This window comes from Monomorium pharaonis, chromosome 2 (assembly GCF_013373865.1).
Source record: "Monomorium pharaonis isolate MP-MQ-018 chromosome 2, ASM1337386v2, whole genome shotgun sequence".
Classification (NCBI taxonomy): Eukaryota; Metazoa; Arthropoda; class Insecta; order Hymenoptera; family Formicidae; genus Monomorium; species Monomorium pharaonis.
The window spans coordinates 6,517,481-6,538,737 of record NC_050468.1 but is presented as its reverse complement, the minus strand read 5'-3'; the positions used below and the strand labels follow the sequence as shown (position 1 = coordinate 6,538,737).

At 32.6% G+C, this 21,257-nt stretch overlaps 4 protein-coding genes across 10 annotated transcripts in view; 2 read left to right on the top strand and 2 right to left on the bottom strand.

Moving 5' to 3' along the window:
- The window catches only part of LOC105839435 (UNC93-like protein), a 72,314-nt gene extending 68,760 nt beyond the window's left edge, over nucleotides 1-3,554 (bottom strand). The window contains exons 1-2 of one of the 4 annotated variants that reach the window (XM_036282380.1): nucleotides 3,491-3,554; nucleotides 2,649-2,790 (exon numbers count right to left, since the gene is read on the bottom strand). The gene's annotated coding sequence lies outside the window, so the exon portion shown is untranslated. Of the gene's footprint in view, nucleotides 1-2,644; nucleotides 2,791-3,075; nucleotides 3,471-3,490 lie in introns of those variants that run through there. The other 3 variants (XM_036282381.1, XM_036282379.1, XM_036282378.1) reach the window with 3 other exon arrangements.
- Nucleotides 3,555-5,041: 1,487 nt separating this feature from the next.
- On the top strand, nucleotides 5,042-7,201 carry LOC105829400 (protein stunted). Of its 3 annotated transcripts, none has more exons than XR_001138492.3 (4): nucleotides 5,042-5,191; nucleotides 5,414-5,544; nucleotides 6,249-6,317; nucleotides 7,030-7,201. XR_001138492.3 is itself a non-coding variant. In XM_028194442.2 (4 exons), the coding sequence occupies exons 1-3, from the start codon at nucleotides 5,163-5,165 to the stop codon at nucleotides 5,759-5,761; spliced, it is 174 nt and encodes a 57-aa protein (XP_028050243.1). In that variant the 5' UTR covers nucleotides 5,042-5,162; the 3' UTR covers nucleotides 5,762-5,773; nucleotides 6,249-6,365. The 3 variants fall into 3 exon arrangements, 2 of the variants coding, with proteins under 2 accessions (XP_028050243.1, XP_012523639.1); XM_028194442.2 differs by lacking the exon at nucleotides 7,030-7,201 and adding an exon at nucleotides 5,748-5,773 and having other exon boundaries at nucleotides 6,249-6,365; XM_012668185.3 differs by lacking the exon at nucleotides 7,030-7,201 and having other exon boundaries at nucleotides 6,249-6,365.
- Nucleotides 6,371-9,469, bottom strand: LOC105829399 (negative elongation factor D). Its single transcript, XM_012668183.3, has 7 exons — nucleotides 9,133-9,469; nucleotides 7,781-8,756; nucleotides 7,237-7,492; nucleotides 6,955-7,165; nucleotides 6,734-6,874; nucleotides 6,532-6,661; nucleotides 6,371-6,451 (listed from the first exon to the last, which is right to left on the bottom strand). Exons 2-7 carry the CDS (start codon nucleotides 8,754-8,756, stop codon nucleotides 6,417-6,419), a joined length of 1,749 nt encoding a protein of 582 aa, XP_012523637.1. The 5' UTR covers nucleotides 9,133-9,469; the 3' UTR covers nucleotides 6,371-6,416.
- Nucleotides 9,470-9,688: 219 nt separating this feature from the next.
- On the top strand, nucleotides 9,689-20,895 carry LOC105829398 (nuclear pore complex protein Nup153). 2 transcript variants are annotated; one of them, XR_003626784.2, is made up of 9 exons: nucleotides 9,689-9,953; nucleotides 11,041-11,316; nucleotides 11,388-11,694; nucleotides 11,854-12,074; nucleotides 12,217-12,605; nucleotides 12,679-15,847; nucleotides 15,954-16,081; nucleotides 16,154-16,369; nucleotides 16,454-20,895. XR_003626784.2 is itself a non-coding variant. In XM_012668182.3 (8 exons), exons 1-8 carry the CDS (start codon nucleotides 9,879-9,881, stop codon nucleotides 16,221-16,223), a joined length of 4,635 nt encoding a protein of 1,544 aa, XP_012523636.1. In that variant the 5' UTR covers nucleotides 9,689-9,878; the 3' UTR covers nucleotides 16,224-20,895. The 2 variants fall into 2 exon arrangements, 1 of the variants encoding a protein (XP_012523636.1); XM_012668182.3 differs by having other exon boundaries at nucleotides 16,154-20,895.
- Nucleotides 20,896-21,257: the final 362 nt, after the last annotated feature.

Sequence of the window (21,257 nt, the reverse complement as noted above, 5' to 3'; positions counted from 1 at the left end):
TGTGCAATATGTATTATTTCAATATAAATTAAATATAATAAATAATTAAGTAAAGACGGGCAAAATTTATATATGTATCTATTATCTACTTATATCTATTTAGATCTGTACAATTTTCATTAAATTCGGAAAATATACTGAAATAAATTATTATATATCAAAAAAGTATAACAAAATTGAAATATGTATGTATCCAATCATTATATTATATAAAATTAAAAAAATTTTTATAATTAAAATACATAGCAATAATAGAATTAAAATATACAACAAATATAATCTTCTTTCTTCGCGTAATGTATACCAATGAAAAATGTTATTGCTATGTTTGATAATCAAATTGCATTAGTTTAGCGTGTAATAATGAGCTACATTGTATTCACGACAGGTACGCGCGTGCATGTCGATCGGCGATTTTGTCGCAATCGATGTGCTTTTCCTCATCACTTAAGGTTATTGTTCCCGTCCATGAAATACAGTGTTGCTGTCCAAAGGAAGAGGATGAATTACATAATGCAGTTATATGTCGTGCTTGTGTGGGCGAAGGTGCGAGAACGCTATGAGCATCGACAAAACGATATCATTTCGCAAAACCGTGTCGCTCAAAATCATGACACGCTTTTAAACATACGTTCTGCACAACGCGTAAAACAACATTTTTCTAATCGATTATGCTTTCACAAACCATAGTATTCAATAAATTGTTATTTAAATAAACTTCTCCTCTTAAACTTTTTCAATGTAGAAATCTAATTATAAATTATTAATGCAAACAATTATTTCCATCAAATCTTAATTCACTTTTGCGTAGAAGAAAAATTAATTATTGTATAAAATCAGAAAAAACAACAACAGAGGACCATATCTTAATATCTTAAAAATTAATATTTTTAAAAAACCTTTTTAAAAAGAAATAATAAAAAGTATCTTTTTGTTATTCAAAATTTAATAAAGTTTAATAATTTTTAAATTTTTTTAGATTATCAAATAAATGATAATACAATAGAAAAAAATTGTAATCTGTCCACACAATAAGAAGTTTTCTTAACTGTAAAATTGTTAAACTATGAAAAGTAACTTTTCAACAATAAATAACATAATTTCAATCATTAAAATAAATTTGTAGCCTTCTTGAGAATGATCTAGTTGAATATAAGTAATATAAGTAATCATACTAAATAATCAGAGCGATAAATTCGATAATATAAAGTAAATATTAAAATTTTTGTTTAATTGTTTCGTTTACCTCAAAACAGGTAGTAACTTTTACAATGTGTTGCTAAAGAAACATGACCTACTTAATTAAATTTATGATAAAACATTAATCGATTATTTGTATTTTTAACAACAAAATTTTTATATCTTTATTCAATCAAAGAATTTTGTAAAATTTACAGTAAAATTATTGCACCGAAATCTTTGTCAGTGATATATTGAGCAATGTTCTTTAACAAAACTTATCGCGGAAAACATGGAAATTCTATTTGTATAAAATTAGCAATAATTAGAAATAGAAGCTAGCTATGCTTGAACACTAAAAGAAAAACAATCGCGTTTATCACTATGTCAGAAAGTAATTTATACACCGGAAAGAAAAAGAATCACACACACATAATGAAAAACCGGTAAAATAGCATATATTTAATTATATAAGAAAACTGTTGGATACTAATTATATAAATATGTAAAACATAGATAAGAAAGTGTATATTGTTTTAATTTAAATAATAGATAACTACGCGTTTAACCAAGTCTGCAGTTTAACGTTTTTTGCACATACTTTTACTCAACAGCGAGAAATAGATTGTAAAAATATTGAAGTGTATTATTAAATGCTTGTGCTCTAAATAAAGTTTTATATTTGATGCAAAACAGGGATAAATCGCAACAAAGCTCACGATATTAAATTATTCGACACGCATAATTTTACGCGATTATGTTTATTGCAACAGAAACAAATTTTACTACTTTTAACAAAAATCGTTTAGTTGTGGTATTTTTTAACAGCACAGTCAAATATTTTATTTTATATAACAAAAATTCACAAATTGGGTAAAAATATTATTTTATACAAATATAAATCCTATATTATAAAAATGTATTTTGTATGTATATATATTTCGCAAAAATATGTACAACTTTATTTTTTATTATATAAAATTATTATATAAAATATTTAGCTGTTAAAAATCTTCATCTAAAAACCTTTTGTGCTGTAAGCACTAAATTCTCTTTTAGTGCATTTGAAATACGCTATTAAATGTCTTCTTCCATTGCTTTTAAATTGATATTTTTTTTTCCTTTAATATAATAATATATTTTTTAATAATATAATTTATTGACATTACAATCTTGTGTTGTTTTTTGGCAAATTAAATATATAACATTTCGATCATTCTGTAATAACTTGTGCAGCTTTTCTAAATTATGAAGAAAGTATTAAAAAAATAAATCAGAAATTTTGATGTAACACAATTCTAGTACCTTTTATAACTTAATATGTCATTTTATATATTATTTCACGCTTATATTTATGAATTAAAATTATGTTAGACTTCAATTTGCTATTTTTCATGTCTTTACATCAAAAATTTTTTTAATTTGCTTGATCTAAATTTCATATAAACACTTTAAGTAGACTTACGCACATGGTGTATATTGCTCGTTCTTTGCTAATTCCATTGTTTCCTTATAGCTGCACCTTGCAAACGCGCCGCGTTGTTTAGATTACCGCATTGTTTCCATTATTTATAAAAGAGAAAGAGAGAGATGATCCTCGAACCTTACCACCTATAAAACACATACGTATATCAATAATTTTGCGTACATGTTTTTTGATCGGTTCGTTCTTGGTATAGAAATAGCTTATTTCGGATAAATAACAGGAAAAGAACAAAGTCTAAGTAAAAATTTTAGGGGCATCACTCGCAACTTTTCTCGAATATTTACAATTGATTAAATTTATATCTACATGCGGAAATGCATTTGCTGATATGCATTATTCTGCCATTAATAATTATAGATATTCTTTTAATTCGAAAATACTAAACATACAAACAAACGTTGGTACTTTACATAAACAATCGACGAATGGCAGCAAATTTATAGAAATTATTCATATCGTCTCTTGTATCATATGCCAAATTCCTCCTGCTGTCAAAATCCACACCAATGCGCTTATATTACATTATTATTAAATAATTTAAATAAGGCAAAATATTCCGAATAGTGCTCTAGATCCACTGATCTGATTACAAGGTCTGTAGATGAACGACGGGAGAAGGAAGGTCTTTGCATGAGTGCCATTTTGGGGCTATAAAATGTATGTGTAGTGTTTGTTGTACGAGAAGAGTGAGTGAGTAGTAGTAAAAATTGAATGTGGAGAAGGTGGAATTGATACATCGTATTGGCCCCGGCCATGTTGGGGCCAAATGTGTAAATATGAATGCGAAGACCTTTCTTCCTCTCCTGTCATCATCTACAGATCTACCTTGATCTGAATATAGGGATAGCTGACGCGCCACTTTAGCCGAAGTCACTTGAAGGTCCGCCATTTTACTAGTCTGCTTGTACTGGTGCTGTTGTATGCGTAAAGGTGCCTTTTCACGCTGACGCTTGACGCTCATTTTCAGCGTCAAAAGACATCACGTGACTAAAAATGACGAATGGCTATCTTTATTTTCAGTCACGTGATATCTTTTGACGCTGAAAATGAGCGTCAAGCGTCAGCGTGAAAAGGCACCTTAAGAGTGCGTCCCGATCAGTCCCGATGGAGAAGAATTAGGCCGGATTTACAATAGGTGTAGTAAGCCTTTATAAGAAATTGACCAATTATATTCGAATATGAGAAGAATAATCGAATATAATTGGTTAATTCCTTATGGCATAAAGTTTATTACACTATTGTAGATCCGGGCTTAACAGAACTGGAATAAAAACGGAATAGAGGATTGATCAATCAGATTAATTCCGTTTACTCTAATTGGACAATCCTCTATTCCGTTTCTATTCCATTCCGTTAATTCTTTTCCATCGGAACGCACCCTAATCTTTGTGTATGTATGTGACGTGCTGTTGTGTTTGTGCGTGTATGTGTAATAAAGTTAAATTTTGTATAATAATTTATAATATGACGATATAGTGGTTCACGCACGCAATAGCATATAGGTCCTAGTAGACGACTAAAATAACGGGCGTGGCGCCAATTAACATAAACATGATGCACCCTAGAAAGCGCGCATATCTCGTATCTAATATATTCTACAAATTCTTTCATAAATCTAAAATTGTGGATAGCTTTAATGATTCACAATTATGTAAAAAATGTAAGAAACAAAAGAGCAGTACAAAATATTTGTGTAATTATAATATGTTTAATACGAACAAATTTAATATTAATAAATAGACGGTTCGGTCTGTCATTAGACCATTTTCAATATTTGCCAGAATAGTTAAAAATGAGTTAATTCAATTTTAAATTAACAATAACAGTTTTCTTAAAATCTAATCTGGTTTTCTCTTCCATTCAACATGTTAATTATTATCATTACTAGCAATTTTTTCTAAACACAGATGACAAATTTACAATATTTATGAATTGAACAATCAAAAAAAAAATCTGACCTCACAGGTAAAACCACTTCCAATTGTTTGTGATGACCTCGAATAGTTACACGATATATCCTTAGTATTGTTTTGTAATTTATGTTTCAATCGGCCTTTATTTATGTTTATAAGTGCTATAATATTTATTATTAATTGTTCTGTTAAATATTAAAACTGGTCTGATAACAGATTAAAATCTAGGTCTATGTATTAATATTTTTGTCCTTATTAAACACATAATTACACAAAGACCTTGTATTGCTCTTTTATTAATGTTAAATTCAGTTCTTCATTCACCCTCTAGCGATAACACATCATATATCATATAATATACCTTTATAATATTTCATATGAAAAGACAAATTTTTCGACGTAAATTCAATGCGATATCGCGCGTAATTTTTAAATTATCAAAAACCAATCACGCGCAAATACAGATACGCGCGTGTGCAATTCATCGGAGTTATTTCTTCCGCCGCAATTGGCGCTGCGGTCTATGTCGTGTGCTGCTTGTCAAGATTTCTTTTACTCTTTACCGAAAATAATTAACAGGAAAAATGTCCGCGTGGAGGCAAGCAGGACTGAAGTAAGGGAAACAATCATCGTTATAATTCTTCGTATTTTACATTTCTTCTTTCATATGTATGTCAAGTATATAATAATTTTTCAGCAATGGTTATGTAACCAAATTTTCATCTAGTCATTAACATAAAATTTCACTTTTATTCAATTTATTTAATTGTTATTCATGGATAACAATAAAATCTGGAGACTGTATGTTTATAACTTTTTTTTTGTTTTCTTATAGTTACATCAATTACTCTCAGATCGCAGCTAGGTTAGTCAGACAAGCTTTAAAGGCAGATTTCAGGGCAGAGGCTGCTAAACGTGATGAAGTCAATGTGAAGTTTACTCAATGGAAAGATGGAAAACCCGTCAGTACGTATGCTTCTAGATTTATTACTGGATTTTCGAATCCATGTTAATGAAGCAGAATGTCAGTTGCCATCTACTTAATGTCATATATTTCTGTTCTAAAATTTTATAGATTTTAGATAGGATATTTTTTATATTTATATTTGTTCTATTATTTTATTTATTACTTTTGTTACAATATATTTGCCCAATATATTTTGTTACAGCTGAAAAGATGTGATTGTAACAATCAGTAAGTTGACAATAAGAATATAAAGAAATGTTTGTTTCAATAGAATGTCTTTAATACCAATAGATTTTAATATAAGGATAATACTTCAAGAAAACATTTATTTGCCATTTGACTTGATTTTTGTGTGATACAATTAACAGTTTTCTTATTATCTTGTTGTGTGTAAAAAGATCTAACAATTATTCTTCATGTCATATTTGTGCCTTTACAATACCAAGCAATGTATCTTTAGCATAAAATAAATACTCTCATACTTGAGTGTAACATTTATTTTTTGCTATACAAGGTAGTGTTATATAAGATAGTGTTTGAATATGATGTTACAAATGTAACAATATTAAAGTTCTTCATTGAGGCTAATTAACATTTTTTACTTTGTGTGTTTATTAATAAATCTCATCTGCTTTAAAATTTATAATATTTATATGACATTGATATATATATATATATATATATACAAATATTTTTGTTACAGAAAAAGATGCCTAAATGACAATATCACAGATGGATGCAGGAGTCACCCAATATACATTTATAGTCATAAGTATGTATGAGGATCTCTGTATAAAATAAAAACATTCTTCGCACTGTCCCTGCTTTTTTTTCTTCTGATTTCGTCTACCTGCACTTAATTTTTGTAACGTCATCTCACAACAGGGCAGTGAGTCTTGCAGTGTACTAAAAAAATAAGACGGATTGTTTTTATGCGACAAAAGTATTATAGCAAATTATTTGTATTTTTTTAAAATTATATTTACCAATAAATTCAGAAACCAGATCGTTTTCACTCTCTCCACGCATGGTTCCAGTAATCTCTTCATTTTCCACCATTGGCAAAAATAATTGTATAAATTCTGCTGTATATGGAGGGGCTATTGCTTCTAAGACCTAACATAAATATCTACATCATAGTAAAATGCAGATATAATAATCCATTGAAAGAACAGTATTATAATTTACCTCGGTAACAAAATATCTAATTAAAGACACATCTGTATCTCCACGTTGCCAACATTGCTTAATGTAACACACAACAGATACTACACAGCCTCTGCTCAGCAAGTTCACCATTCTGTCGATCAACATCTTTTTCATTTCCAGCTATCCAGGGAAAAAAATCACTCATATAAAATATCGATAGTTGTCTGTTAATTGATATCAAATACATGAAATATACATACTTGTACAAGAATTTCTAATTCATCTTGCTTGCTTTCAAATAATTGCACAAGTAATCTTAATATTTTTGGATGTAGCAAAGGATGGCAAACTACAACCTCGTCCAGTAAGGCAAGGTGTACAGGGCAATGCTCTGTACACAATTTGAAGTATGACGGCTCAGTCACAGTACACTCTACCCATCGTATCACACCCACACTTACAACAGGAAATCTGTAATAAATTTATTAATAAAAAAAATCTTCCTTCACAAAGGAGAAAAATGTCCAAAATAAATGTTGTACCGTATAGATTGATACAAAGTATGCAACTCTGCTATTAGTTCAGTCGATCCTTTGTTTATGTTACATATGTTATGCACTTTCTCAATTGCCTGAATAGTCGTTTTCAATTCATCTTTATTAATTTTACGGGTACTAGAGCTTTTTTTAGGAACCGTTTCACACACACTTGCTGCATAAGCTAGTAAATATATGTATTTTGATTTATGTTCAGGATTTATTTTTACACCAGGTTTAAAAAGTGCATCAACCAATAATTCTGCAAGAGAAAAAAAATATACAAAATTTTGTCACAGCTAGTCTAATAATCTAATGTTCTTAAATTAAATTAAATTAAATTAAGTTTAATGATGTAACACATTATTAACAGAAAGACCTGGATTCAATTTTTTATTGTTATTCTAAATATACGAAATGTTGATTTATAAACTAAATCAAAATACTGGTTCACGAACCATTTCACTACAAATCGTGATACTTTGATTTGGTGAAAATAAACATCTAAAGTGGAAAGAATAAAAACTAATTTATTATTATAAATATTTACCTAAAAATTGTGGATTGCGCAACAATTCAATGGGAGGTGGTTCGGCTGCAGAATAATTTCTAAATAAGACTGTGATATCAGCAGGATTTAAGGTGTTTCTTGATAACATAGATGCCAGTGCCTGACATGCTCCAGGACTACTAGCAGCGCCATTTAGGGCCATCGTTATTGGCGTAACGTCATGTCGATTTTGTTGCGCGCATTTGGTGATCTCTTGGGAAAGTCTTTTCATCATAAAACCACCGCGGGATTCTTGTGCAAGAATTTGCAATAGGACTTGACTATACACATAGGTATGTTGACCATGACAAACCATTTTTGCACACTCCTGTATGCTGGACTGCCAGTTTTCTGTATTTTGAAGAAATCCAGCAATTGCGGTCTTTAATACACGTGAGAAGACCTCGATTTGCTGAGCTGCAGTTGAAATACTTGTAATCTCGCCTTGGAATCCAGCATCGGATATAAGCTTGATAGTGAAATTTAACATCAAGCAATCTGGATACTCCTCTGCGAGTCTATAAATAAGGGATCGCCAAGTGGGATGCTGTATCATTTCAGTTAACCAGGCGGGAGTTTCACCTTCCTCCGTAAAAATCTTGTCTGCTTTTTTGGGATCAAACGTTTTAAGAATCATGTCCTTTAAATTGTTTTCCACCATTGCCTGCACATCAGTGACCTTTACTCCAGCAAGGATCAACCATTCTGCAAGTAAATTTGCTGTTTGTGCGCAAGCTGTATAATTCTTAGACAACAATTCTATGACTTGTTCAGGATTTCCTCCAGCTTGAAAATATCTTTTAAGTTGGGCGAAAATGCCAGGCTCCATTATATAGTCAGCTGTTTTGAACTTATCCAAGCACTCGTTCAGTACTTCCTGTGGATTATCGAATGTATCTTCCCCGCTACATTCATCAATGCTTCGATTCATCTCGTCTCCCCAACCACTACGGTCGTCGTCGTAATCGCTCTCCATCTACATTAATTATATTAATTATATTATATCATTAATATCAGTACATGTTGCATGTTTTTTTTTCCAAATTTCAATGTGCTACAAATCAAGTTCAAAGATACTTTTTATTTGATATAATAAAAATTCAATAATAAAACTATGTATACAAAAATTATTTATCAATCTTCCTTACAAATTATCAGTATGTACATAATGTTTAATGAAATACATATTTAAAGATAACGTTAGTATTATAAAACATACAGGTTAAAAAAAATTGTATTTCATGAAATAACAAGCACTTTCATATAAATACTTTATTTCAAAATATTACAACGTTCCAAATAAAAGTAATATTTCTCCATGTATCAATAAATCAAAGAGTATTATTACAAACCTTCGTCAAACAACGTAAAGGTCGTAAAGTATCACGCTACACATACACACACAGTTCACCACAGTTCACACTGCGTTTGCTGCGTATTTGTTAACGGCTGTCACAGGCAATATAATGAGTAATCCATACGGTAAATAATATTCCGTTGTCCGAATAAGCTTTTCAAAAGTAGTCACTTAAATCGTAACATTTCAATTTAATTCTAAATTCTTGAGCGATATGCAGAGAACTCTTGGTAATAAAATAGTCCAAAGAGCTATGATAGAATTTATAGTCAAGTTTTTTCTGTATTTATGGAGGCCTCTTTTTCAGCACTTTCCAGAAATACGCGTGTGCAATGTACAACGCGATTGGCTGTACAGTGTACCGCGTCGCTTTCGTCGCGTACAGCACGTCGGATCGAAAGGTGCGCAGAGTTCAGTATTTGCGCTTCCGATTGGTCGAACGGCGCGGCGGCGGTAGGGGAACGCGCAACGCGTTCAAGTCACGTGATCGGCACAGGCGCAGTCGGGTGCGATTTAAAGGAAGCCTGCTGGCGCCCCGGTGGCGGTCTTCGTGATCCCCGAACGCGGCCATATTTCCTCTCGTGGCTCTCTCTCGTCCACGGAAAGCAGGAAAGGTGGTGCGCGGTTCTGGCGGTGACCAAATTTTCCCAGGGAGGCGATGGTCGCGACGCGCGCGTGCATTTCGTAACGGTCGTCGGTGCAGCGACAGTGAAAGACTAGGAGAGTGAAAAGTGGTTAATCATGCCCAGAGAAGGCAGCAATCCGGCCGGCAGGCGGCCGTCGTCGCGCAACGCGAAGCCCTACGACGCGAACAACGTGAGTAGCCTCGGTACGGCGTACGATCGTGAGCGGGATGGTGGCGACGGGTCGCGCGCCCCTTCGTATCGGCCGTCAAGATAGCATGATGATCGGACCGACGACGTCGAGCGCCGACTCCTCGCCGCGTGGTGTCCCGCATGCCCGCCCTTTCCCTACGCGAGGCGTCCCCATGCGATATCTACGGTGTCACGGTTAGGTGGATGAGACCCGACGATAACCTCAATCTCCTATTTGTGCCTCGCGTCTCTCGTGCGCGCGTGACGAGTCCTCAGATTTAAGATGCGAGGACGCGTTTTAAATCAGCACAACTCCGAATTGAGACGTCGCAAAAAAGGACATCTCCGTCCACATAACCCTCTGGGTTTAAGAAATGCGAATTGCCTTCCTCTACGTTTCTCCCTCTTCCTTTTTTCTATCTCTTTTTCTTCCTCGCGTCTCCCTTGCTGAGCTGCGAGCATTGCGCACTCTGCGTAGGTCTTCTTCGCGCTTCAAATCTTGTCACGGTTACATTTATCATATGCACTTAAACAGTTTTAGCACATGAGATCCTAGCATTGTTGAAACTGTCATTGTCTTTTGTATTGCGTAATATAACGCAATTTAAAATGCAGTTTAAAATACATATCCTTTACTTGCGCAACCTAACCAAGTGTGTAATGTAACGTAATTTAAAATGTAACTTGAAATATGTATTCTACTTGTGCGACCTAACCATATGAAAAGTGTAAGCTCCATGGAGCTCCATGCTTTCAACAGGATGTTATTTTTCATACAAAATTCGCAAGTGTTACATCATTATTTTATTCTACGTAGCTTCAACTAATATTATATTATTTTATATCCTTGAAATTTGAATGTATTCCCTTGTATCTCAACATTATAGTATGTTTGAGCTTAACATTTAATAGAAATATAATCACGTATGTTCCGCTTAAAAATTATTTTTAATTAAATGCACACAAAATATATGAATATAATTAAATATATATTATAATATTAAACTTGTATTAATATTTGCATATATATATATATATATATATATATATGTATGTACATTACATATATCTGTGTATATTCTTTGCAGTCATTTGTAAGAAAAGTGGCGACCAAGGTAACAGATTTTATACCACAGTCCTCATGGATTAGTAAGTGGTTCAATACCTCTCAAGGTAACGAGACTGTGTTAGACAGTAGAGAGAATATTGTGGAAATGGAGCTAGAGGATGATGCGCAACAGCCTCCTAACAAGCGAGCACGCATTCGCATGGATGTGATCCATCCACCTGGCACATTTTCTATACAATCTAGAGCTAAAACCACAGTTGAACCTAAAGAGCAGTACTCTATTCATAACGACATGGTAACTGAACGAATTTGAGAGACGACAAACTTGAAGGTAGATGAACTTTGCTTATTAAAACTTATTTACAGACAGAAGATTTTCTGGAACCTGCGACAGCTGGACCAAGTGGAATAAGCCGTTTAATATCCTCGACTTCTGCGATACAAGCGGATATTAGGACCGTAACGTCTCATAGGTCTGACTTAAATTCGCTAGCTTCGTCAACCAATAATGGAATAGCAAATGGAATGGATGATAATTCGGAGTCCAGTGAAAGTACCAGTGGTTGTAGTTCGCTTATCCCACAAATAAATAGGCATGAAGGCCCATCAAATTTATTATATAATTCGACTTTTACTAGTAGAAAGAGACACGCTGATGATAAATTGACATTTAGTAAGTATAAATCATATATTGTATAAAAGTTTATATTATATAAAAGTTTATCATAAATATGCTATTAAATGTGTTGCTGAAATTTTAGTTGAAAATTGCAACTTTTAAAAAATAATGCATTGGTGCATGTATTATACAAATTTTTTTTTTTTGTTTCAGCAAATCATTTACAATCTCCAAGATCCTTGTTTCTAGACAGTAATTCTCGTGATACTTTAAGTAGTCGCAGGCCAAGTTTTAATGCATCAATTGTAACAAACGCTATAGACCGCGCATCTCCGCTATCCTCTCCCTTTTATAGTGGCAATATTACTTTCGGTGGTGCAAATGCAGCAGGTCTTTACAAACGAAGTCGAAATATTTTTAGCAATTCAAACGACGTACGTACCTTAATCTCTCTTTTTTTTTTTTTTTTTTTTAAGAAAATTTAGTTCCTTGTTTCTAGAATTATTTTTGAGTTAAATAAAAATTTATTATTTGTTGATATAATCAGAGTTACAATGCTCTATGTATTTATTTTAGATACAACTTAAAGTGCCGAGGAGAACCAATGTTGAAGTCAAGCCTTCTGATGGAGTTGATTCATCGGGTATGAGTCAAACTGCTAAAAAGATATTAGACGCACTAGAACATTTCTCGTCGCCTATATCTGACGCGAAGAAAATTCCGTTAAAAAACGCGAATAATGCTGTGTCTTTGGCAACGAGCAAAAAAAGAGCGCGAGAAGAGACAGCAAACCCATCCGCTAGAATAGGTTTGCGTCATTTGACGCGCGAATTAACAGTACCAACCGTCCCCGATATATTGAAGTTAAGACGAAGGCAAAAATTACAAGATACAACTCTTATGGCTAGAAAGATCGTTTCCGCTCGTAGCAATCCACCTCCGCCACCACAGGAATATCGACTGAGGTATAATTTCGTATATTTACTCGTATACAAATCTGTATTTTTCTAAAATAAATATTAAATCTATTTTTTCTAGAACGGAAGATACTGAAAGTGAAAAGTACCGCGGCAAGTTGAAGGGCAAATCTAAAATAAATCTAGAACAGGAAGAAACGGTGGCGCCTGTAAATTTGCCAAACATACCTCTGCCAATAACAACATTACCCAATTTCAATTTTACCCTATCACCCCCTGTTTCACATTCCACAGGCAAAACTACAGCTAACAAAGAAAACACTTTTACATTTGCTAGCCCTATCAAGGTGACAGATATTGGGAAAAGTTTGCAGTCTGTTAACAAATTTACCTTCAGTAATCCGATCAACGCCGAAGACTGCGCAAGTGATTCAAATTTGCATTCAACAACAGAAAATAAATCTACTGTTGATCGTGCGATTACATCCGTACCAAATTTCATTTGGAGTGGCTCATCCACAGCTCCCAGATTAAAAGCAAAACTAAAAAGCAGCAAGAATAATTCCGTCGAGTCTGCAACATCGCAAGAATTAAAATCAGGAAATATTATGGATGTATTCTCTTCTACATCTAAAAAAATGGAATTTAATTTAATTGGACAGTCAAACTCAGGATTGGCTTCTGAAACAATACACTCTGACAAGACTGTCAGTACATTTGCCGGCTCAGATTTAGATATCACACGAACTCACAGTACAGAGTCGTCTTGGGAATGTAATGAATGTATGATTAGGAACAATGGTGCAGACAAACAGTGCGCTGCATGTAAAATTTCTCGATCCGATTCTAATAAAAAAACTACATCGCCCTCAACATCAACAACGGATACGGTTTTAGAGACAAAACCGATCGTACCAGTCGATTGCTTTGGTTCTCAATTTAAACTGTCTACACATCAATGGGAATGTTCGACTTGCTGTGTAAGGAATAAACAAAGTGACAACACATGTGTAGCATGCACTACACCGAAATCAGGAAGTAGTTCTACAATGCAACAAACTGTTAAATCTCAAAATTCCGATCTAATGGAGAAGTTTAAACCTGCCGAAGGATCGTGGGAATGCTCCGGTTGTTTACTAAGGAACGTTGCGAACGTTATTACGTGTCCTTGCTGCAATGCATCTAAACCTACTATTGTAAAAACAAAACCGAAGCAGACAAATAATGTTACGGAATCGTCTGTGCAAAAATTGAACACTAGTACAGCCTGGCAGGAAGCCTGGGCAGGAACGCGGGAAAGATCTAATAATTCTGAAATAATGAACAAATTTAAACCAAGCAAAGATTCTTGGGAATGTCCAGGATGCTTTGTTAGAAATAACAGTTCTGTTATCAGCTGTCCTTGCTGCAACACCTCTAAGCCTAATTCTACTGATGAACCGAACAAAACGGAACAGATATCAAGTAATGGATTTGGGGACAAATTTAAAAAACCAGAAGGTGCATGGATTTGTGATGCTTGTATGCTACAAAATGATGCAAAGCATATGGAATGTGTGGCTTGCCAAGCTTCAAAGCCTGGTACTGTAAAATCAAACGAATCTTCGAATACCATCTCTACCTTACAGTTTAAGTTTGGTGTATCACAAACTTGTACAACAAACTCTATTAGTGGACCATGTGGATTCAATTTTGGGATAGATAAGGCTGACAATCAATCTAAATCTGACGCAACATCTCCCTTAAACGGATTTAAATTTGGTAATGCACAACAGAATAGTGGTATGGCACAATTTACATTTGGTATTCCAAAAGAACAGAATAAAAATGAAGTATCTAAAACCAATAGTGTAACAACATCTGTTAATAGTATAGAATTTTCATTTAATGTGAAAAGTCCTGAAAAATCAGAATCTATTGATCAGGAAGCTAAACAGAAAACACTTTTTAGTATGCCGAAAAATGATAATTTAATAACAGACAGTGAAAAACAGAATGTAAACATTGTATCCAGTGTTCCATCAACCATACCTTCTTTCACCTTTGGTGTACAGAAAACAGAACTTGATCAGTCTACTTCAAATCAGAGCACCCAAAAAACTTCCTTTGCAACAATTGTGACAGAAAGCTCCAAATCAGTGGTAACAACTAATGCGGTATCAATCAGCACTAATACGACGTTACCATCGTTATTGACAAAAAAAGATACTACAAAGAATATATCAGACACAAAACCAGAGCCGATATTTTCATTTGGAGTACCAAGCAGCATAAGTACTGCTACTACAACTTCCACAAATGCAACGACTACTTGTCTTCCAACTTTTGCTCAATCTACTTTCACATTTTCCAATTCAAAGACGTCATCTCAGCCAGCCACAATATCATCTTTTGGTCAAGTTCCGACATCATCTGCCACGTTGTCCACGAGTGTGTCAATCAGAGGAAACAAGGCACCCGAGACTACTCAGTCAGTTAGCAAAGTCGTGAACGATACACCGGCTGCTACTCCGCTCTTCCCGAGTGCCACGCCGTTATTCAATAATGAGTCAAAGACAACAGCATTCAACACTTACAAACCGTGTTTTACCGCGACGGGAGATAAATCGTTAGGATATGCCACGCCCGAGAACAAACTTCCAACATTCGGCAGTAATACTGAGAGTAAATTACCGATTTTCGGTGCGCCTGAAACGAAGTTGCCCGTATTCAATTCACCTGTGACAAATCCTCTATCAACGTTTGGCAAACCGAACTCCAGCAGTGCTGCTTCATCGACCTTTGGCTCGACTAATGCCCCGACCTTTGGAAATAATACCACATCCGCTTTTGATGGTACTACGACAACACCCAGTATATTTTCAACCACCAAGCCGAACTCATCTTTATTCACGTTCGGCTCGGCTGCGTCGCAACAGTCGGCAAGTGGCGGATTTAATTTCTCCGCGAATGTTAATCCAGCTGTGTCGTCCGCAAAGCCGCTTTTCACGTTTGGTGGTAATTCAAGTACGCCGCAGAGCAGTAACAATACCTTTGGTAGTGGTACATTTGAAACGAATTCCGCTCCAACGAATGCTGCTAATTTTACGTTTAATCCACCTAAACAAGAAACACCGGCAGCATTCGGTCAAGGCGCAATAGCAACTCCGATATTCGGTACCCCACAGGCAAATCCGCAGACTCAAGCGACATCATCATTTTCGTCTACTCCTTCGTCCAATACAGGATTCAATTTTGGATCTACAGCTCCGATTGCTACACCATCAGGAGGTTTTAATTTTGGAGCAATGGTGAATATATAAGTTTACATATATAATAGATATTTTTAATATGGTACTTATTACAGAATTTATTTTAGTTTTAAATAAATTGATATTACTGATTCTAATGTTACAGCCATCTACATCTACACCGACTGGAGGATTCAATTTTAATCCTCCTGCTTCTGCTCCAACGGTAGCTTTCGATCCAAATAGTCGGCCTTCGTTTAACTTTACCAAAGGAAGTGCACCAACAGCATTTAAGTAAATATCTTGATTTGTGTTTTATTGCGTACCTTACAGAATATATATTAAATAATATATCTTGTTTTACAGCGCTCCTCCTCAGTCAGCAGCACCACCAGGACGAAAAATCAAAAAAGCATTTCGAAGATGCGTGCGGTAGAGAGCATTTTCGACATATGACAACACGCATACACTCAGGTGCGTCTCTACATCTGTCTGTATATCTGAGGGTCTCTGTATGTTAGGCGTTATATAAAAAGATGTACAATGAAATTCTCTTATACATCAATCAACGGCAGTGTGGTGGTATATACCAAGCATCTTTGTAATATAGTATCTGAAACTAACCGAATATGCTTGCGTACAACCACTTGTGTTCTCTCCCTGCAGGAAAATGTAAATTATAAATTATTTAAATTATACAAGTTATAACGAAAATAATATTTTGGAGTTGGCATGAAGCCAGTAAATCGTGATGGCGTTGCATTACTAAGACCTTACCAAAAAATTGGACGTAATGTATATGTACCAACATGACGTATTCAAGATAGCGTACATATTTGCCGAAATCGAAAAGTATACCTCGACAAAGAAAATTAATAAGCACTTAACATGTGCAATTGAAGTACTAGATACTAGTGGGAGATTGTCACCTATTCAGGTAAGTATAAGTCAGTCACAGTAGCTCGTAGCATGCTTTGTAAAAAAGTCTTGGTATAAAATTTATTGAGTTTAGTTTAAAAGTACTATGTGCGCGGGCATCATAATTTTTAAACTGAGTATATACAAATCAAAGTATCTAAATACGAATATTAAATATCTTTCATGCATTCGAATTTTGATGAAAAAAAACCTTTCAAATAAAAAAAGATTTAAGAAAAATAACATGATTCTTATAATTTTAAATTAAATTTTTAATTTTATGTAATATTATTTAATGGTTTCATATTTGATCATTCAAACTTAACGTTTCATTTTTTTATTTAACATATTAATGTTATGAGCTGTCTCATTTTGCTTAACCATTCTGTTAAAAATTATAAGTAATTTTTATATTCTTCTCACATACATATATACACGTTATATATCTTTCTATTTTTGATAAGTTTATATTTTTCAAATTTTTAAATGGTTCTTTGTGTAATTAAATTCTATGTATTATAATATTTATGATGAGCCTACGGATGCTTATAAAATTTCGTGACATTACGAGCATTGTGAATTGACTATATATCAATAAAATCCCACTATACATATATACATAAATATACATATATAGATATTAATTATATTTGAATTAGAATTTCGTGGGCAGCCCTACATCATCTTTGTAGAACTAGTCCAGGAAAAATGTAACATACACAAAAATGGCATTCGGATAGTACAAATTGACGATTACTAAACGTTTCCATTGAGTAGTCGAAATTATATATTTTTTTTATATATTGAATGAAATAATCCTATATAAAAAAAAATACTGAATGCCATTTTGATAGGATTATATTATAATGTTGTGTGTTTTACCATAGAGTGAGTGAAATCAATTTGAAAGGATATGTTGAATGGAAATAAATTATTAAGGGACTTCTAAAGAATTTTTAAAAATGTTTTATTGGATATAATTCTTATAGATATAAGTACTTAAATATGTATTTATATCTTGGATATAAGTCTAACAAGTTTCTAGGTTTTTCGAATTATGTATTAATTTTTATTTATTATTATGTGCTTAGTACAGTTAGTGGAAAATAAAGATTCGATTTAATTCGATTTCAAATTTAAACAAGAGATGTCTGTTTACTTATATCACCTTAGATATTGTTAAAATAAAATCAATAAAAATTAAAAATTTCAAAATCCAACACTCCAATTATTGTGAAAAATAAGAAATGTTTAATTTACCTTTTTAAATAAGAACTCTTTTTATGATAATACTATAATAATACAACATATATTGGAATAATTTTCGTAAGTGCAATTTTTACAATAACATTTACACAAATTTGAAATTACTTAAACAGACATAAACCATTCTTTTAGAAGTCCCTAAAGCGGAAAGTAGTTAGATGGCGTGTAATAATGATTAATAAATCATTGAAATCATGCACATCTTATTTAAAAACAGGCTAGTTATGTATAATGTTGGCTTAGACTCGACAGTAGCCAAGAATAACTCGGCACATGACCTATCTTATGCCATATTAGACACATAGGTACAAAACATTCTGTTAAACATTGTTGTTTATCCGTTGTTATGTAATATTTACATGTAAACATTAAGTTCTGTACATTGTTAAGAGGCAAAAATTCATACGATATTGTTTCTATGTAGACTTGTATTTTTAATACTGTCTCAAAGTATCCTTTGTAGGTAATACATTTTTCATTTAAGATATAACAGTGTTGATGTATAATGCCAGTGTATGGGTGATTTCAAGAAAACTGTGATGCAGGTATGCGTAAAGTTAATCGAGCGTGTATTGAAATAGTTAATAACTTAAAAATTCACATAGGTGAAATTATTTTATTTTAGTTTTTAAGAGATCCCATACCCAATAATACCTACCAAGGATCTTTTGAACGTAAAGTAATTGACAAGCCTCTGTTTTTACAATTGCAAAATGAGGATAATATAATTAATGGTAAAGTGAGGCTGCGCTGAGATATGTCTGTGCTGCTGTCTTACACTGTGAACATTCTCTGTTGAGGCTGTGTCGTCCATTTGTCTATGAATAGACAAATTTCCAAATTAATCAATATATCGAATATTGTCTACAGAGACAATATCTTTTGTATTAAATTTCGTATATGGCCTTACAAATACACAATGAACGTGTAACGTAGATATATTAAACAACTGTAAAGCATATTGGAATTGTTTTGTAGCACTTTATATACTCTCCATTGTAATATGTTTGCATAAACATCTGAAGAGTACCGCATTAAAAAATGTTCAACACAATAGATATGTAACATCCCATATCTGATAGAAATTTTCTTTTTCATTTCTTTTCAATATAACAAAAAAATATACATATACGTGAGTGTGTCTGTTATATTTTTTTTATGTGTACACACATTACGTGTGTGTGCGTGTGTGTGTCATCATATATAAAATTTTATATTTGCAGATTTACATAAAATGTATGAGAATTTGTATTTTTTTATATATAACATTACTATTTCTTTTTTTATGTACATCAATAAGAACGACAAGGTTTTATGATGATGTATATATTTTTATGTAATATTCCTATGAACTATGGGATGTTACGATATGTCAAATATTCTGAGGCCTTATTATAATCTTAGTCCATTGGAAATTATGCAATTGTACTGAATTTTTCTGAATATCTATCGAGAATGCATTAAGCGATTATCTAATAAAGTTCAGAAAATGAGGGAGTTTGTTATAAAATAAATCCAATGACTGACTGTAATTAAATAAAATAATACATGGGAGAATGTTCACTGTATGCTTCAGGTGCTATGAGGATGGTGTTACATTCTCATGACATGATGTAATATTAATTAATACGAAAAACCCATATTGGTGTTTCTCAACTGATAAGTTATAGAACAATTCGAAAGACATTTATTAAAATATGTAATATGCAAGGTGTAAGAAAAGCCATCTTTATTCGCACAAGCAAAGTCGACGAAATACGCTTATGGTGATTTAAAACTTTTTTTTATATAATATATTATTTCATCGAAAAGTGTATTATATCTTTATATCTTAAAACTTCTATAAACCACAATTTCTTCCTTTAGGGTGATACATTGAATTTATTTAATTTGCAGAATGTATAGGCATATAAGCGATGTCAATAATACTCGCAATAATAACAGTAAAAACACATGTAACATGTGAGAAATTTTTTGTGGAACAAAAGTGCAAAGAGCAGTCTCTCTGGATTTACTGATTCGATTTTTTATCCGTAATGAATAAAGGTGACATTGCCTTAACGGATAGCACTTGTAATATTTAAGAGCTACTCGGAGCTTGTGTTGAGAAACACCGCATAAGATACATAACATTATTACGAGTACTATTCTTAATACTAATCTCTTCTGTTTAGCCATAACGATTATATAATTGTGCATTCGCGCATGTAATTATATGATTATAGATAAATAATCATATAATTATATACATTATATATACATATATAGGATATATAAAAAATACCAAGTAAAATACGATGTTGAATTTTAATTTGGGTTATATAGTTTTATTTTATATTTAGAAAAAAAGGTATAGGAGGGCATTTAGCGTGACCATTGGTTTGAACTAAAGAATTTTACTATAGCATGTGCACACGCATATATAAATATGTTAAAGAAATTTTCCTAATACGTATATATTATGTAGGAAAAATCATGAAGTGTGTGCAGATCCATATCAAAATTCTTTGGGTCAAAAAAATAATCTAACATTAATTCAATCGCAATTCCTGATGTTTAGATAAAGTATAATATGTTACGAATATCTGTTCTTTCATTTTGTTTTAATCTTGTAAGTAGTAGAATCGCTCCTCGAACAGTTCCTTAAAGAAAGATACAAAATAAGAGATACCTACTGTGAATTATTGTATCACATTCGTGGTTTTTCGACATCCTAAATTGTATACATATGTTATATATATATATATACATACATATATCGCTCTACAAACTGTTGTAACAATCTATTTCAAAGGATAATTTTTCAACAGTATGATATGCAAACAATTCTTTTTGGACATTTTTTTTAGTATATTCATTTAATATGCTCCTCTTTCCATTATCTCGCTGAATAATATCAAATAAATAAGTTATACAATGAAAAATGGTTGAAAATACCTCATTAAAGAATTCCTTAACAATATAGTCCTTTAAATAACGATTACAATTCGCGATATTATATCGACTATTTCATATACAGTACTTTATTAAACGCTAAGAGTATAGATATAACATAACAAGATCTTATTTGTGTATTTCTTCATTTGACATAGTTGTATAGGATATTACGAATAAAGTAAAAACGAGTTATCTATAATTATAATATAAAAAATGCGTATTTTTATTTTAGATCCATAGTTTCGATACAATAATATTTTTATCAACTCAAAAAAATTTGCCATGCATAAAATTATATTGTTCGTAAATAATACTCACTCTGATTCTGCTATTTACACACTAAAAATTA

Coding starts and splice junctions, on each gene's coding strand:
- LOC105829400 (XM_012668185.3), top strand. CDS start 5,163: ATGTCCGCGTGGAGGCAAGCAGGACTGAA. Junction 5,192..5,413: donor TGGAGGCAAGCAGGACTGAA/GTAAGGGAAACA, acceptor GTTTTCTTATAG/TTACATCAATTACTCTCAGA.
- LOC105829399 (XM_012668183.3), bottom strand. CDS start 8,756: ATGGAGAGCGATTACGACGACGACCGTAGTGGTTGGGGAGACGAGATG. Junction 7,493..7,780: donor GCGCAATCCACAATTTTTAG/GTAAATATTTAT, acceptor TTTCTCTTGCAG/AATTATTGGTTGATGCACTT. Junction 6,452..6,531: donor TCTGGTTTCTGAATTTATTG/GTAAATATAATT, acceptor TTATTTTTTTAG/TACACTGCAAGACTCACTGC.
- LOC105829398 (XM_012668182.3), top strand. CDS start 9,879: ATGCCCAGAGAAGGCAGCAATCCGGCCGGCAGGCGGCCGTCGTCGCGC. Junction 11,317..11,387: donor ACTCTATTCATAACGACATG/GTAACTGAACGA, acceptor ACTTATTTACAG/ACAGAAGATTTTCTGGAACC. Junction 12,075..12,216: donor TTTTTAGCAATTCAAACGAC/GTACGTACCTTA, acceptor TATTTATTTTAG/ATACAACTTAAAGTGCCGAG.